This window comes from Lissotriton vulgaris, chromosome 3_1 (assembly GCF_964263255.1).
Source record: "Lissotriton vulgaris chromosome 3_1, aLisVul1.2, whole genome shotgun sequence".
Classification (NCBI taxonomy): Eukaryota; Metazoa; Chordata; class Amphibia; order Caudata; family Salamandridae; genus Lissotriton; species Lissotriton vulgaris.
Genome location: NC_141689.1, coordinates 672,574,058 through 672,593,057, shown reverse-complemented (window position 1 = coordinate 672,593,057; position 19,000 = coordinate 672,574,058). Strand labels below are relative to the sequence as shown.

The window sequence follows — 19,000 nt, the reverse complement described above, 5'->3', positions numbered from 1 at the left end:
ATGCACGAGTACGGCAGACTAGAGTTTCTCTATGAAGAATACCCAAACCCCCTCCCCACCGGCCTACCCTATCCATTCAAGCAAGGGTGTACCCCGAGGGGATAGCGTCTGTGAGATCAGGACCTGAGGACTCCGAAGCTCAAGTTTCGGTAATAAAGACCCAGGTTCGCTTCCTTAATGAGACAAAGTCTCTGAAAGCCACCATATATATACATATATATATATATATATGATATAGTACCTAGAAAAATACAGGCCAGCCTTCGACACACCTGACGAAGCATTTTCATGGTAAATCAACACCTGGTCCCTCTCCCAGGTACTGAGTAGCCACTCATCCTGTGTCCCACAATAGATCCATTACTGGTGCCATTGATCAATATGAGTCATTATGTATACGATCAAGCCTTTCACCTGAAATGTGTTATTTGGTATTTAAGGGGATACAGTGACTGGAGTCCTATGTGTGTTGTGCCGTGTTGTGTTATGTGATAGAGCATGTTGAGCATACATAAAAGGTCTGTCATCATTAGATCGTCAATGTGGATTAAACAGGATCTGCTTGCTGATTTCCATAGAGAACCCAAACTAGCTTCTCATGATGTAAAATTGTGTACGGCTGTTGTAGAAATAGTCTAATGTTTTTTTTTTGTTCCAGTGGGAAGCCCTGGATTGGTAAAACGGTCAATCGAGTGAAGGGAGAAGAACGTCCATACAGCGGGCACTTCACCTTGGTGGCTCCAGATGGTTCTACAGTTCCTGCACAGGTTGATGACAAGAATTCGCTGTTCCGTTCTCTGGCAATGGCCAAAGGGCTGGAGACAGAAGACAGAATCAACCTGGCGGCAGTGGAGCTCAAGATGAAGATTCACAAGGAGGTAATGTGGGTTTGTGAGTGGCGCCCAGGCTGTGACTCCACTTGACTTGAGCCAGACTGGGCTTATAGCACAATGGCTCCTGAGCAGAAGTGATTGAAAAGGGAGCCTCTTGCATCACTGTTACCCCCTCCCATTTCAATAACACGCCTTCCTTAGGAAGAGGGAATGCAAGCTTCTGGTGTGCCCTATCCTCCGTAGTATCAAAACACAAGGGAAACCCTGGGATTGTTAGGGACCAAGGGTACTAAGAGATTATAGGAACAAGGGTCCCTAAACATAGTAACATTATTTGATAGTATTCATTTCCATGGAAGCTTTCAATGAGCAGAAAAACTTTTTAAAGTTTTATTTCAAGACATAAATTTCAACAGAAAAAAATGAAAGAATTTTTAACATACTCTAGTTGGACCCTGACCCGTATACTGTATTGCATGACGCCCATGTAGGGGTCAGCGTTAAGAGCCTGATGTGAGACCGTTCTGAAGTGTCGTGGTGACCTCTCTGTGAGGAGTATGCGAAGCACATGAAAGCCCCTGTGAGAAGTTAGTGGAGTGCAGTAATCAAAACAGAACGTTGCAGGAGATGTGTGTGGAGTGCATAAAATGAACTAGAACACAGGTTGTGCCTGGAGTGCAACCTGAAAGGACAGTTGAAAGAAGAACCGCCCCAGTCTTTGCTGTATAAAAGTGGAGCCCACTGACCCACATTCCCAGAGGTGAGGGCGCATCACCTGAATATACCCCGTGCTGGAAGAGCTGCTTAGCTGAGTTGTAGTGCCTAGAAGCAAGTTTACCTGTTTGAACAACTCCCAGCTCCTGCAACACCAGCCAACCTACCATCTCCACCTGTATACTGGTCATCACTGAAAACACCGCCACAACCATGAAGAGCATTCACTCAGGAGCCCCCATGGACCCCTGCCCACTGCACATCTTTCACAGAGCCATCGCCTCCACAGCACCCAAGCAGCGATGCACCATCCACACTACCTTCGATTCCGGCACATTCCCCAACAACTGGAAATGTGCAGAAGTCAAGCCCCTCCTCAAGAAGACCTCTGCAGACCCAAGGGACCTCAAAAACTGCAGACCCATCTCTCTCCTCCCCGTCATGGTCAGTTACAGAGAAGATCGTCAACATCCAGCTCACAAACTGTATCATCCTCAGCTCTCCCAATCTGAATTCCGCAGCAACCACAGCACTGAGACCGCCCTCATCACCACCACAGATGACATCCACACATTCTCCTTGACCGGGGCCACAAGGCTGCCATCATCCAACTAGACCTCTCTGCTGCCTTCAACACCATCTCCCACTGCACCCTCACTGCAAGACTCCACGACGCAGGAATACAGGGAACCACCCCTGACTAAATCAGGTCTTTGCTCCCTGGCGAACCCAAAAAATCAGACTCCCGCCTTTCCTCTCCGAACCCACAGAGATCAGATGCAGAGTACGCCAAGGATCATCGATCAGCCCCACGCTCTACAACACCTACATGGCCACCTTCACCACCATCGTCAAACAGCATGGACTCAGCAGAGTATCCTACCCCGACAACACCCAGTTCATCCTCTCCCTCACGAAGGAACCCAACATCACCAGACTCAGCTTCTAGAATGGAATGAATGACGTTGCTTCCTGGATGAGCAGCAGCTGTCTTAAGCTCAACACGGAGAAGACAGAGGTTCTCTTCCTCGGACCCATCCCCTCAGCATTGAACAACACCTGGTGGCCCACCGCCCTCTGCAACCTAACACCCACTGACCATGCTCACAGCCTCAGCGTCATGCTCGACTCCTCCCTCAGCATGACCTGACAGATCAATGCCATCTCCTCCATGTGCTTCAAAACACTCTGCATCCTCGGCAATACCTTCAAATAGATCCCCCCGAATCCAGAAAAACTGTTAGCCACCACTCATTACCTGCAGACTGGACTACGGAAACACCCTCTATGCCGGAATCAACAAATTTTTGCTCTGAAAACTCCAGACCATCCATGTTACCGAGGCCAGACCTGTCCTCAGCATCCCACTACATGACCACATCATTCAGCACCTACGAGACCTCCACTGGCTCCCCTTCAAGAAGAGAGTGACTTTCAAGCTACTCACACACACCTACAAATCCCTCCTCAATACCTCAATGAAAGAGTCTCCTTCCATGCACCCAAGAGAAACCTCCGCTCCGCCGACCTAACCCTTGCCGAAACCCCACGCATCCACAGAACCAGAACCGGTGGAAGAGACTACTCCTACATCGCGGCAAAGACCTAAAACAAACTGCCACTCAACATCAGACGTTCCCCCGCTCTGCACATCATCAGAAAGAGCCTGAAGACCTGGTTCTTTGGATGAAACGGAGCTGCTCGAAACCCCCCCCCCCCCTTCTCCCAGCGCCTTCAGACCATCGCGGGTGAGAAGCATGCTTCACAAATCCCTGATTGATTGATTGATTGAATGATTGAACCAAGCAGGAAGAGTGACTGGTCCAGTGCTATGGGGATTGCCAGAAAAGAAAGATGGTGGTCAGCGATCTGTGTACCCCAGTTTCAGTGTTTATTAGACTGTTCACTTTTTGTTTCTGGCAGGAAGTATATGTCGCAATCATATATCACTGAAGCCCATTTGCAGCTTGGATCCAAGGCAGTGTTACCATTTAGCAATACCAGCAGAAACTGTGGCATTGCCATTGCTGCCATGGCAGTAGAAATAGAGGGGTGACCACTGCCACTCTGCCAGATGAAATCTTGGCATGACCTAAGCAGACTTTGCGGAAGAAGCCACAGCATGCTAATGCCACCTTGAAAAGAGATCTGAGGTCAGTCAAAGGGCCTTGTTGTCCTTTTGTGATTGACAAAGGGTTGGCTGCTCCATGCTGGGAATGACCTGTGAGTGGCAAGGTCGCCAGGGCCAGATTAACCCACAAAGCGCTGCCCTGGTCCCAGAACAGATGTTCACCTGCTCTTTGTGTGATTCAGATATCCATGGGGACCGCCGTTCTGAACAAGTCAAGTCAAATGATCTTTATTCGGATTACAAAACATCCATAAAAGTGCACATAAAATCCAGCAGAAGTAAAAACACAAATGACATCCCACTTGATTACAGATTCATAGCGATATACAGTTTTATCATGTGCAAAAATACAATCATTAGTGCAAAATATGCAATGTGCAATAAGCAATGTGCAAGGTGTGCATAGTGCAAGTATTTCAAGTTCAAGAAATTTTATTGGAATAATTATAGACAAAATAAGCAAAATATATCTGCAAAACAAGTACATAATAATGAGCTTAAATACTTGAATGAAAAGAAAAAGGTGTATAGAATTCTAAAAGGAGGAAAGAAAAAAAAAGGAGAGAGAGAGAAACAAACAGAAAAAAGAAAAGAGAGAAGAAGAAAAAGAAAAAGGAAGAACATGAAAGAGAGAGAAAAAAAAAGATATATATTACATACTATAAGCATAACTAATAACTGTATCAAGGTGTACCTGAGAAGCTATGTAAAAATGTGAAACAATATAAGAAAACCATTGTCTAAGTACAAAACACAAATGTACGATATGCATTATAGTATACAATGCGAAACATCAAGGTACCTTCATGGAGGCTTGGAAACTTCTTGTTGCAAAGGAGAAATCGGCAAGAAATGTCTGGCACTGTCATCAAACAAAGAGGTAACAGGTTCCCACAAAACTTTTCTTTTCGTCGCCAGGGACAATGGGTAAACATAAGTCGTGTCCAATCTATGATTATAACATACTGCATACCACCAGGCCTGGTAAGATATTTTGGTGAAGTCTTTCCAATTTTTGGTGATTTGCTGAAAAGCAACTGCTAACAGTAAGTCTATAATTCTGGTACCCAGAGTGCACTGCTTCCAAATAGGAGAAACACTTCCCAGAAAGATGTGTGAGACAGAAAAGGGGTGTGTAGAGAAAAACATTTTGTTAATCTGGGACCAAACTTGTCTCCAAAAGGTGTGCACTAGGGGGCAATCAAAAATCATGTGAAAAAGATCTGCACCGGACCTGGAGCATGACCAACAAGAGTCTGTGACGCCTGGAAATTGCTTGCTAAGAGTGAGTGGGGAGAATAATAGGCGATTATAAATAAAAAATAACGTCTGAGTCGCATTAGCAGCTCTGGAAGACTTACGTAATTTAAGCCAAATTTTATCCCAGAGAGCAATGGACCAAGATACTTGTAAGTCTGTTTCCCAATTCTCTTCTGTTTTCGTTTTAGACCGAGGTGCAGAGGGGGATAAAAGAGAAGAATAAATTTTTGAAGCTTTGGCACGTTTGAGGAGTAAAGAATATAATGACGGCATGCTAGAGGGAATTGGGTAGACAGGAGAGGGAGAGGCAAGAAATGTAGTGCAAGCCTCTTGAAGAGCAGATATTAACAATGCAAATTTGGTACAGAAGGAAGAGGGAAAATGGAACAAGGAAGTAGCTGAAGAAAAGGAGAGAGGCCGACTTTGATGATAAAGTTGATGAACCCATATGAGACCACGAGATCTCCATGCCTTCCAAAAGATGGGCTTATTATTAATCAAGATAGAGCTATTCTGCCAGATGGGTTGGTCAAAAAAGGATGGGATGGGGAGACTAGGGAGAAGTTTAAATGTGTGCTTAACAATAGGAGTGGCTACATATTGAGGTTTGCGAGAAAACATAAGATACTCCTGAAAAAGGAAGGGAGAAATAAAGGATTGCTCTAGATCTAACCAGAGAGGAGAAGAAGCGTTAACATCCAAAAGCCATCTGGAAACTTGGTGAAGCAAGAAAGACTTATGATATAAAGAGAAGTTAGGAAAGTTCACCCCGCCCTCCTACTTGGGACGAGACAATTTGTTCAAGGACATGCGAGACTTTTTGTGCCCCCATAAAAAGGCCGAAAGGATAGAATTAATTTTCTAAAGTATTTGGAAGGGATGGATAATGGGATATTGGAAACAGTGAAAAGGACGATAGGGGATAACATCATCTTAATCGTATCCAACCTCCCCCACCAAGATAAGTAAAGGGGGTGCCATTTAGAAGTGAGGGTGGTTAGCTTTCGAAGACAATCATCTAAACAGCGAATAACTGTACCTTTAAGAGATGTCGTAAAAGTAAGTCCCAAATATGTAATGGAATGAGAATTCCAAGAGAAGCCTGAAGCAGTGAAATCATTTTTAAGAGTAAATTTCGTAAGGGGTAGGATTTCGCACTTATCCCTATTTAATTTGTATCCAGATACAGAAGCAAACGAATCCACCTCAGTCATGAATGCAGGTAGGGAAGAACTAGGTTGGGAGAGGAATAGTAGGACATCATCAGCATACGCCGCCATCTTAATATGAGATTGCTGGAAGGTGAAGCCATGGATGTCAGAATTTTGACGAATTCTTAATAGGAAAGGTTCTAGAGCAAGATCAAACAGAAAAGGGGAAAGAGGGCAACCCTGACGAACCCCTCTCTTAAGAGAGAAGTATGAAGAGAGACTGCCATTCGCCGAAATGGCCGCCCTTGGGTGAGAATATAGAAGTGAAATTAATGAAGAAATCTTTGGTCCAAAGCCGAACCACTTCAAGGTCTGAAAAAGATACAACCATTCAACTCTATCAAAAGCTTTCTCAGCATCAAGAGCAATGGCTGCGAGAGAGTAAGACAAGCGAGAAGATTTAGAAATGATATCGAAGAATAATCTGGTATTATCTGCAAGAAATCTACCCTTGACAAACCCGGATTGTTCTTTGCCCAGAAGATCAGGTAAATGAGATTCCATACGCAAAGCCAACGCTTTCGAGAAAATTTTATAATCAATATTTACCAATGAAATTGGCCGATAGTTTTTACAATACTGCGGGTCTTTGCCCGGTTTGGGGAGAATGCAGATAAGAGCATCCGCGAAGAAGCTCGAGGCAGAGTCAGAATCAAGAAAGGAAGAAATTAGAAGATGCAATTTGGGGATAAGCAACTGGTAAAAGTGAGAAAAGAATTCAACAGTAAACCCATCAGGTCCCGGAGCTTTCCCATGTTTCAGAGTCTGCAGAGCCCGCAAGAGTTCCGCTTGCGTTATATCTGATTCCAAGGAAGAAAGATCGGGGGCAAAGTAAAAGGAGATTGAATGTGGGAAAGGAATTGGGAGATGGATTCTACCGACGAAGTAGATTCAGATGAATAAAGAGATTCATAAAAACACTGAAATTCCTTTAAAATTTCACTGTCTTTATGCTTAAGGGAGCCATCTTGACCGTGAATAGTATCTTAGTTAACACGATTTTGTTTAGCTTTTAAATAATTGGCCAACAATTTCCCCGCTTTATTTTTGCCGCAGTAAAACTTTGCGCTAGACTTTAGTAAATAATTAGAGGCACTATTGGTAGTATCCTGGTTAAATTTAAGTTTGGTAGCTATAAGTTCATTTAAACAGTCTTTGGATTTGGAAGTGTAATAAGAATGCTCAAGACTTTTAATTTTGGAAAAAAGAACGTTGTTGGATTGTTGCTCTTTCTTTCGTTTTCGAGAGACAAATTGAATGATAAAATCCCTAGCAGACGCTTTAAAAGCATCCCATACTACAGGAAATTGAATTTCGTCAGATTGATTTAGCAAGAAAAATTCATGAAAAAAAGATGTAAAAGATGAGACAAAAACGGAATCAAGAAGAAGAGAATTATTAAAACGCCATTTCTTAGTGGAGTTGGGTTTGCATAGAACGTCCAATGAGATCGAAACTGGGGCATGATCAGAAATCAGAATAGATCCAATGTCAGAGGAAATGAGGGATTGAGACAAGTGATGCGAGACAAAAAAATAGTCCAAGCGCGATTGAGTATGATGAGGTGGGGAAAAAAAAGAGTATTCTCGCAAAGTAGGATGACATAATCTCCAAGCATCGAGAAATTTAAATTGATGAATGAGCTGTGTGAAGGATTTATGCGATTTGTGAGGAATGTATGCAGTGGATGATTGTCTGTCAAGGAATGGATCAAAAACCTTGTTGCAATCTCCAGCTAGAATGAAATTATCAGCATAACGTTGCGTGATATGAGGGGCTAGGGAAAACCAAAACAGGGCATCACCGGTGACTGGGGCATAAACATTCAAAATGGACATGGGAACTCCATCCAAGGTAAAGTGAACAAGTACCCATCTACCTAAAGGATCAGCATAACTTGTGACATCCTTAACAGGGAGGGACTTACGGAACAAAATCATTACCCCATTACGTTTGCCATCCTCTGGGGAAAAATGAACCTCCCCCACCCAACATCGTTTTAATTTGACAGACTCATCAGCAGAAAGGTGAGATTCCTGAATACAAGCTATATCAGCGTGAAGTTTAGCTATATGGGACAACACTCTCTGCCGTTTAATTGGCGAGTGAAGACCCCTAACGTTCCATGAAACAATTGTCAACGGCATACCATAACATGAGAGAAAAGAAACCTAAAAAACCAGGCACATTGTAAACGGGCTAACAGTGAAACAATCATGCATGTGAACAGCGAATAATAAGACATGAGCAAACTTATCATAAATATCAATAATAACCAAAAGGCATAACATGAAAGATACCAAGTTACTCCTATATGAGAAGAAAAGTAATAATGAGACTGAGGAGAAAAGAAGAGAGAAGAAGGAAGAAAAACTGAAGAAGAAGGAAACATCAAGTGAATGGAAGAAAGTAATGGAGAAGAGTGACAGAAACAATCAGAGGACAACAGACAGAAACATACAAAGTAAGCGAGGAAATGAAGAAAGTAATAAAGCATTGTCAAGTAGTCGGGAAAAAGGGTAAGAAAGCAAGTTGGAAAAAGAAGCTCGTGATTAAGAAACCACAAAGGCAATCCCAACCAAATGACATAAAACACTAGGAAAAAAGAGAAGAGAAAAAACTTACATAGCATCTCGAACAAAACAAAGCAAAGGGTGGGAGGGTGGAGGCCACGTGAACGATGGGGCGACCATAGCTCAGAAGGGAAGACTAAGGAAGGGAGGAGACCCAACGGACGTCACTGACATAGGGAAGAAGCCAGCCAAACCGTGTAAGAATCTGTACAAGAAAAGAGAAACATGAGTGTGAACATAGTGGCAAAAAACACAACATACAATATATAAGGAAAAACCAAAGCAACCATCAAAAAAGTAACTGTGAATCAGTGGAGCAACACCATTTCAACATTATACGGTTACTTAGAACTAGAGGCACACGCAGTATCCATTTTCTCACTAGAGTGTGAATAGAGAAAACTTTTCAGCTTCAAAGGGTCATCATAAGTGGTAGTCTTATTGTTAATAGTCACTTTAAAAAGGCAGGGATGGAACAAGCCATATTGTGCTCCCATTGAGCGTAACTGGGGACGAAGGCACAAGAACTCCTTACGCCGATCCGCTGTTGATTTGGCGTAATCCTGTGAAAAGAATAAAGGATGATCAGACCAGGTAATGCGATTAATTGCTTTTGCCGCAGATAAAACTGTTAGTAGATCCGTGTATTCAAGGAAGTACATGATCACACCTCTTGGTTTCTTTGGTGTAGCTACAGATGAGGGCAAGCCTCTAAGTGAGCCCAGACGATGCGCCCTTTGAATATTCAAATTAGTTTCCTCTGGCAAATGAAGGAGCTTTGGTAAGAAGGATTTGAAGTAGGCAATAGGGTCAGAACCTTCCAAACCTTCCTCAAGGCCGTAAAGACGTAAGTTATTCCGCCTACTCCTATTTTCAAAATTTTCGATCTGTTTATGTAAACTGGAAACTTGTGCGCACACTGGATCGACCTTAGAAACAGAGGACTCCATTGAAGCAACATTCTGCTCAAGTGCGGTAATCCTTTCATCCACTGAGAGCCATTTGTCAGAAAGCTGTTGAAGTGTGGACTTAGTCTCCTCAATAAAAGGACGCAACGCCCGTATTTCATCTAGAAGTAAGTCAATGGTGGTGGCAGGGGGCGCCTGTGCAGGAGGCGAAGGAGGGTCCTTTTTTAATCTTTTAATTGTACCTTTCTTAGTAACAGGCAGTGGAGCAATTGAAGAGGACGAACCCTTAGCAGGGGTGGTATCAGGTAAGTTCTCCATCGCTAGACACTGATAACGGGAGCCTGTATAGCCAAAAATCTTCTTAACAGTAGTAGTAGAGGGCTTACGCAAATCTTTATGTAATCTCCCCATACAAAAAATGCACAGATCTAACTATGAAATGAAGGTGATAAATAAACACAAGGTAATTTGAGCAGGCAAAAGAACATAATATATGAAGGAGTCAAATTGAACACTCAAAACATGTCAAAACAATGTCCCCTCTAACCCCACATCGCATAACTGCAATACATGTCCATACAAATACTTGTATGAATAAAAGTAAATAAAATGCATTGACTGCGCATCTCTGAAAGGCAAAATGCAACTATAGAAGTTCCGGAAGGTCAGGGAACATGCACAAACCACCTACTAGGAGGAACATTGGACCAACCTGGGACTCAAGCAACTGGTGTCCACCCCCACCCACCTCGCCGGACACACACTCGACGCAGTCTTCTCTTCCAGCACAGACATCGACTTCAGCCACGCCACAGAGCTTCAATGGACGGACCACAGCTGCGTCCACTTCACCTTCAAAAGAACGACGACTCACCACCACCAGCAACAGGCTGCCCGCAGAAGCTGGAACAAGATCACAGCAGACCAGCTCGCCACCTCCCTGAGCCAGCACCCTCCTGCCAGCTCGCCGAACCCCAGCCAGGCCGCCGACAACCTCACGAAGTGGATCAGCATCTGCGCGGACGAGCTCGCCCCGCTGAGGACCCCGCCCAGCAGACCCGGAAGCAAGAAAGCCCCGTGGTTCACCGACGAACTCAAGAGCTCCAAGAAGAACTGCCGAGCCCTCGAGAAAGTCTGGAGAAGGGAACCTACACCGGACAACAGGACCTCCTTCAAGCTTGCCACCCGGAAGCACCACCAGCTGATCCACGCCGCCAAGAAAACAGCATTCAAGGAACGGTTGGACAACAACGCACACAACTGCAAGGAACTCTTCAACATCGTGAAAGAGCTTTCCAACCCCAGCGCAGGAAACAACGACATCACCCCATCGCAAGACCTCTGCAACTCCCTCGCTTCATACTTCCACAACAAGATCGCGGACATACACAACAGCTTCAACAACCAACCAACGCACACCATGACCGAACAGCCATCCCCCACCACCACCCTCCACGCCTGGACCCCGATCAGCACCGAAGACACCATCCGCACGATGAACTCCATCCACTCCGGATCACCGACCGACCCCTGCCCTCACCACGTCTTCAACAAGGCCGACGCTGTCATCGCACCCCACCTGCGAGACATCATCAACACATCATTCGACACCGCCACCTTCCCTGAGAGCTGGAAACACGCCGAACTCAGCGCCCTACTCAAGAAACCAACAGCGGACCCCACCGAACTCAAGAACTACCGCCCCATCTCGCTCCTCCCGTTTCCTGCCAAAGTCATCGAGAAGACCGTCAACAAGCAGATGGCCGCCTTCTTAGAGACGAACGGATCCCTCGACCCCTCACAGTCCGGCTTCCGAGCCAATCACAGCACCGAGACCGCCCTCATCGCCGCCACCGATGACATCCGAGCCCTGATGGACAATGGAGAAACAGCGGCCCTCATCCTCCTAGACCTCTCCGCGGCATTCGACACGGTCTGCCACCGCACCCTAGTACAGCGCCTCAGCAACATCGGAATCCAGGACAAGGCGCTGGAATGGATCATCTCCTTCCTCGACGGAAGAACACAGAGAGTCCGCCTACCACCGTACAAGTCAGAGGCCTCCGAAGTCATCTGCGGCGTCCCTCAAGGATCATCTCTGAGCCCCACCCTCTTCAACGTCTACATGAGCCCCCTCGCGGCCATCGTACGCAAACACAACCTCAGCATAATCTCCTACGCCGACGACACCCAGCTGATCCTCTCCCTGACCAACGACCCCGCCTCCGCCAGAGCCAACCTGCACGAAGGGATGAAAGAGGTAGCCGAGTGGATGACGACCAGCCGCCTGAAACTGAACTCTGACAAGACGGAGGTCCTCATCCTGGGCTCTTCCCCCTCCGCCTGGGACGACTCCTGGTGGCCTCCCGCCCTGGGCACCGCACCCAAACCGACAGACCATGCACGCAACCTGGGCTTCATCCTGGACTCCTCCCTCTCCATGACCAGGCAAGTCAACAACGTCTCCTCGGCGTGCTTCAACATCCTACGCATGCTACGGAAGATCTTCCGGTGGATCCCCACCGAGACCAGGAAGACCGTCACCCAGGCCCTCGTCACCAGCCGACTGGACTACGGCAACGCCCTCTACGCCGGTACCACCGCCAAGCTCCAGAAGAGACTCCAGCGGATCCAGAACGCCTCAGCCAGACTCATCCTCGACACCCCACGTACCAGCCACATCACCGGACATCTGAGAGACCTTCACTGGCTCCCCGTCAACAAAAGAATCACCTTCCGCCTCCTCACCCACGCACACAAAGCCCTACACGACCAAGGCCCGAGCTACCTCAACAGCCGGATCAACTTCTACGCTCCCAAACGCCACCTCCGATCAGCCAACCACGCCCTCGCCGCCGTCCCCCGCATCCGAAGAACGACTACAGGAGGAAGGTCCTTCTCCCACCTGGCCGCCAAGACCTGGAACTCCCTCCCGACCGACCTGCGCCTGACCCAAGACCACCTCTCCTTCAGGAAGAAGCTGAAGACCTGGCTGTTCGAGCAGTAGCGGCACCCCCCCCCCCCCAGCGCCTTGAGACCCTATGGGTATGTAGCGCGCTCTATAAGTGTCACTGATTGATTGATTGAACATTGTGACATCATATGCAAATATAAGGTGCACATTAGAAATATTTGAGAAGAAAAATAGCGTGAGACCAAACCATACAGTAAAACACCAAACACTGCATAAATATCATAGAAATCCAGTCTAAGTATTCAAATCCACAATAGATAAGCAATGTGCCAAGGAGCAATGCAGAACTTATGAAGTTAAATACAGCATATGTGGTGAAGAGAAAAAAAATATATATATTAATGTCAAATTGCCCAGGACAATGAATAATATAAATGCATGTCAGAAGCACTGAAGTAAAACATTAGGAGTCCAGTTGAAGCATTGTAGGCGCAGGCATGGCACTGTGAATGAAAGTCAAATTAAAAGAAAGGCTGCGCACTATTCCTGATGAGGTAACTCTCCAATAATGCTAGTATAAATAAGAGGCAATTCTGAAGGCACTTATAAAGGAGGAAGAGCTCATCCGCGGTACAGCAGGAGTTAAGGCTGTGGTGACGCAGCAAAATAAACAAACGTGGCTGCTGAGGAGAAAGCGTTCCAAGCTTGAAGAGAGGGCATTTATTTCAATAAGGCATGCCGGAATAACAGAGACCTGGCCTGCAGCATATCACAGGACTGTGGGGGGAGCGGTGTCAGCCTTGAACAAACAGTCACGTAATGCGAGCCGCTAGGAGCCGAGCTCCGTCAGCGGTGATATAATATGGCGGCCGTGACCCCTTTGAAGTGCGCCAGACTCACTTGTGGCAGGAAAGGCTCATAAAAGACGTAATCTCTCCAAGAAGGCTATCAGGCGACACACCTCACATTCCGGTGTCCTCTCGATCAGGACCAGCTCGGAAAATCTTCATGAGTGTCCAGCCAGGTCTCCTGTCATCCGCGCCTCCCGGGAGAGCTACGATGAAGCCTCCATCATCGTCGGGCGGTAGCCACGCCCCCCCATAGTGCAAGTATTTTAGTCAATTAACAGAGTGAGGAAATATACATTTTATGGTCAAGTAATGTTCCCTAGCGTGTACCCCATCGTCTCCATGTACCAGCTTAAAGTGCATGTAACTTCCCTCCTGTGCCAGCTATGAAGACGCAAATACATTTGCGTCCAACGTTAACATGTCCTCTTTCAGACCCACCCTGAATGGGTTGAATATTCCGTTTCTAAGTATGCCATGCCAACGTCTTTTTGTGGTGTACTTTACATGTTTTTCAGCTCTGGCGAAGTAGGCCCTGAATTCTGCCATCGAGCCTCTTTTCCTGTTTTCTGACTCCGAAAGCCTCAGCCCAGGCTGTCTCTGTACCCGTGACCTCTGCCTTACTCCCTGTGCGGCTCACGGCGCTTGGCTCAGCCTGTTGCCTGCCAAGACTGTATTCAACCTTCGAATTATCTGTTCCGCTCCTCGAAAATACATTCCTGCCTACTAGTTTAAGTAAACATTCCCCCAGCTGCAGAGCAAAGGGCCCGGCCTCGCTGTCTATGTGCAAGTAATTCATAGCCTCTGTTACCATGGTAGGCCCATGCCCCTCGCATTCTCATGTAGACACTTAGGCGCTTATACACGCACTCACAGTCAGTATAGAATAGCTTCTGCCCCAGAGACCTTTCCGTTTAGATAATATAGTTCCTAAACATCAGATATCAGATATGATAGAAGTACGAGTTGATCTGACATGCCAGACTTCTGTCTCTTTCCGCCAGTGTAAATGTCAAGTCCCCTGCACCCTCCAGTTTCACGTCAATTCCACGTCATGCAGCCGCGCACGCATCCAGGCCTCAGATTTCTGCTGACATTACAAAATTCTGCTTTGTTGCCACCCACTTGTGACACCTACCTGTGACGTTTCTAGCACACACCTCTATGTTCACGCCTAGTTCACGCCTTCTAATTACGTATCACTACCACGTGTATGCTGTTATCTTGTTTCTCTCAGCTGTTACGCCTACTGTATTGGTTTCTATAATGTAACTTAAGTATATAAGCTATGTATTGTCAATAAAATATTGCTCTATCCCTTCCTGCACCCCAGTGGTGGCAGGAACAAGATATCCGGTCTTGACCATTCCTTTTCAAGGAATAAAACCCCTGAGAACTCTAACACCACGGACTCTGCCTTTTTCTTTCCGATTGAGTTATTATTGATTAAGTACTTACCTGCATAGAAATTAAGACGGTAAATCAAATATTTACCACATTATTTTGGCGCCCGAATAGGGACCCCTCCCCCACCCCACGCGCCGGTTGGTGCGTTGCAAGCTCTGTCCCCTGCCATCAGTTAGACGGAACTACGCGTACTGGCAGGATTTCCTGTATCTCCCTCTGGCCCACGGAGGCGACGAAGACTGCAATCAGCACCCAGACGAGGCGGTGAGGAGTGCGGAGGATCCCGACCAGAGCCTAGCCGAAAGAAGCAAGGTCCGAGGTGTCAAGAGGCCCACCAGTTTCTGAAGTATCCACGTGTCGAGTCCAGTCCGGTCCAGTCCAGTCGAGTTTTCCGAGGCCTTCTGTTTCCGTGCTTCCCGGTGAGTACCATTGCTGGGACGTATCTAGACGGGTGCATTAATATGTATCCGGTAAAGACGGGTTTGGGTACACAAATTCGGTCTGCACTGTTTTAGACAGTGTATCTGTACTGTTTAGCAGTATATCCGATTAGTCAAGTTCTTGCACTGTTCTCAGCAGTGTATCTGTGCTGTTTAGCAGTACATCCAGTATAGGGGGTAGTCATATATGTGTCTAATGTTTTCATGTGATTAATGTCGTGGTATGAGTGAGTGTTTTTATGTGCATTATTGTGTTCTTGTGTAACTAGTTGTGTTCAGAATTAAGTAGCAAGGATTGAGCGTTCAGTACTAAGTAAACAAGATGCCGTTTTTCAATAAGTTAAAGCAGATAGGAACTAGGAAAGGGATACTAGAGGAAGAAATTCCTATCCCCCCTAGGGACACTCCTGGAAATTTCATGTATCAGAAACATGGCATAGACGCCATATTGTATCTAGATTTATGGGCCGATTATACTAAGCATCTAGACGAGAGACACAGGTGGCCTGTTACCGGAACATGGGATGCCGAGTGCATCATGAAGGTAGAAGAAGCACTGTGGAAAAAGAAGGCCAGACAATCTCAGAAGGACGCCATAGAATTTTGGCGTAAAGAATCACATAAACGTGCTGAAAAAGCACTCCGTAGAGAAGACAGACATAGAGAAGAATCAGATAAAGCCCGAGAAAACGAATTAGTTACTGAAGGGATTCGAGTAAAATCAGAACAAGTAGACCGCGCACGAAATAACCTTGTAAATGGTATGTATCTTGTGGCCGAGGGTTCGCCTGAAGCCACTTCAGAAATACCAAAAAATCTGCCACCACCATTGGTTCCAACTAAAGTAAATCATAGGACTACTAAAGACATATTTCTGAATTCCTATCTAAACGATGTAGCACCCGCTTACACCAATCCACAGGCCCGCGTCCCGCCCACTGACGGTGACGGAGATGGCAACCCGCCTACAGACCATATCCCGCCCCTACCGCAACCAGGTTTCCCCGTCCAACAGCCCACCGTTCCTCCACCTCCACCACTTCCCGCACCTAAAAGTATACCAAATCCGTTCACACCTGATCCTACTAAAAGACAAGTTCAAGTACACATACAGACTCCACAGAGGGATAATGCCCAAGCCTCTGCCTCAGGAGGTGCGACCGGGGGTCACCAGACCCCGCCAGCAACGCACAGATTACACCTTAGGGACCTGCAGAAGCACTTTTCACTTCAATCACCCCGTCTCGACATCCTCAAAGAACCGCTTCAAGTTTGCAGATACGATCCAGTACCCGGTAAAGACGATAGGATGTTTTTAGCATCACTACGCTTACGACAAGCCACGGATTACCTAATATTATTCTCAGGAATGAAAGAGCACTTAGATAGAATATATCATTTTGTCCAGACTGGGGAAGACCCTGAAAGTATTAAGGATGCCATGGCACATCAGAAAGTTGACACTCAAGCATATATACTACGATTTTTCATAAATTGTTTAATAAGAGAACGAGACAGGCCTGAGACAGAACAGGACGAATTAGAGGGACTCAACAGATGGGGTCAAAATATATCCGAAGGAAAACATGACAAAGGGGGTTGCATAGCCAGTATGTACAAGAAAATAAGAAAAGCAGTGATAAAAATACACGAAAAAGAGAAAGAAAAAGCTTCCTCCTCCGAGGAGGAAGAACCTGAAGAACGAGAAAAGACTACAGATACGATAGCGTATGTAGGTAAGGGAACTTACCTTAGGAAAGGCATTCGTCCAGAAAGCAAGAGAGTTTTTCTCTCTGGCATATCAAAACCGAATTCTCCTGAACATCAGTTCCAAGAGACTGATAAAATGCTTCGAGAACGAATGGGGTACCATGTACTCAATTCTATGGATGAACAAGAACTAGCCCGGTCAGCAGTACTATGGGCTGACAACCCTAATATATAGAACGATGACACCGTAGCACAGACATTTCTGAACCTTTCCCCAGACGAGCAGAAATTAGCAGGTGTATACATGATTCAGCACCTCCTCACGTTATACAGAAATCAACATTCTGATCCAGGTCCCTTACACGATACATTAGAAGCACTACTCATGGATAGATGGAGAGGTCTAAGTACCAAGTTAATACAAATAATTCTAGAACAACGGCACAGATACAACACTTTCTTAAGCTCCGAATATGTTCCCGCTCCTCCCCCAGAAAGAAAAATGTACCATATGGAGCGTCTGCATGGTATTGAGAGTCAGAACCCATTGCGAGAAGTACATCCAGTTATGGGTACTGATAATACCCTGAAACGTGTGTATGTACACACACCTCTGACCAAGTTAGAACTATTGGAAATGAAGAAACTAGTACCCTGTCATGATAAAGACCCTGCAGGTTTTCACAGAGAACTTAAAGACATGTTACTGATGGGAGATTACACATATGAAGATATCATGAAAATGTTAAAAGTATTGTTGCCTACAGGCATCTACGAGAAACTTAAGGAACGAGAATGGGAGGTAGGAGACAAAAAGATTGTATGGACAGAAATAGAAGACGAGGAGAAACTTTGTACCCCAGGGCTAGGCCTTGGGGAGAAAACTAAAGCATTACCAGGTTTGATAGTACAGATCCTGCCAAGATTACTGACAACTAGAAAGGAAGACTGGGACGCTATCTCAGCCTGTAAACAGAAACACGATGAAGATACTAGTGACTTCTATTCAAGATTCGAGAAATGTTTCCTTATTAATAGTGGTCCTAAACCAAGTAGCGAATCATACCCGCACCTTTTTGTATCAAAGTTAGTCGAGAATTCCCTGGCAGCAGTTAAAAGTCGTGTATACAAGGTCGAGAGTACATGGCAAGCAAATACGCCATCCCAGATGTTACAAATGTTACAATACCACCAGAACAGAATTAGAGAAGAACAGGATCATGAACAGAAACGTATGAAAGACACGAAAATGAAAATGTTAGTGGCCCAGTCGGTTCCAGCCGACGGCCAGAGAAAGGGTACGACCCAGACCCAGAATTCAGCAGCTCCCGTTAAAGGGACATGCAACTATTGCAAGCAGCCAGGCCACTACGTACATGAATGCCCAGTCTTGAAACATAATATATCAACAGGTAAAACTAAAGAAAGGCTGCACCCACCTAGACAAGACCAGGTTCAGCAACCAACTTCACAGAATACACAGCCTACGCATGCTTCATCACATACAGCACAGACGGTAGCGGTACCACAGCCACAGCCCATTGCCGCGACTCAGCAAGTTTCACAACAGATGTACCAGTATGCCCAATCTGCTTACCCCGATTATCCACGATACACATGAAACAGCCTAGAGAGGGAGTTTGGCTTGCCTCTTATTGAGATTCCTGTAGATCAAGAGGGTCCTTATGTACACAGTCAAGTATTGGGAAAAGACAGAAAGTTTTTAATTGACACAGGGGCAAGCCGCACAACAATAAGCCATGACGAAGTCCCAGGGGCACCCCTCTCAGGCTCACAGAATGTTTCCCTTGGTTTTTCAGGACAGCCTATTGTAAATGAGGTATCAGAACCAGTCCCCCTGGCTGTAGGTCCATTATCACGTGTCACAGACCTGTTACTGACGAAATCATGTCCAGAAAATCTGTTAGGAATAAAGACATTGAAGACTCTAGGAGCCGTAATATGTTGTTCTCCGGAGGGAGTTAGACTCTTTTTGCGAGATTTCAAGGGTCACTATGTGTTACGAGAGTTTGATGTCAGATTGAAAAATG

General features: G+C 45.8%; 1 protein-coding gene across 1 annotated transcript in view; it reads left to right on the top strand.

Annotated features, from left to right (window-relative positions):
* The window catches only part of LOC147726910 (uncharacterized), a 227,547-nt gene that overhangs the window by 192,662 nt on the left and 15,885 nt on the right, over positions 1 to 19,000 (top strand). Inside the window, exon 3 of the mRNA XM_086963537.1 lies at positions 659 to 878. Coding sequence (XP_086819663.1) covers positions 659 to 878 — 220 coding nt within the window. The remainder of the gene's footprint in view (positions 1 to 658; positions 879 to 19,000) is intronic.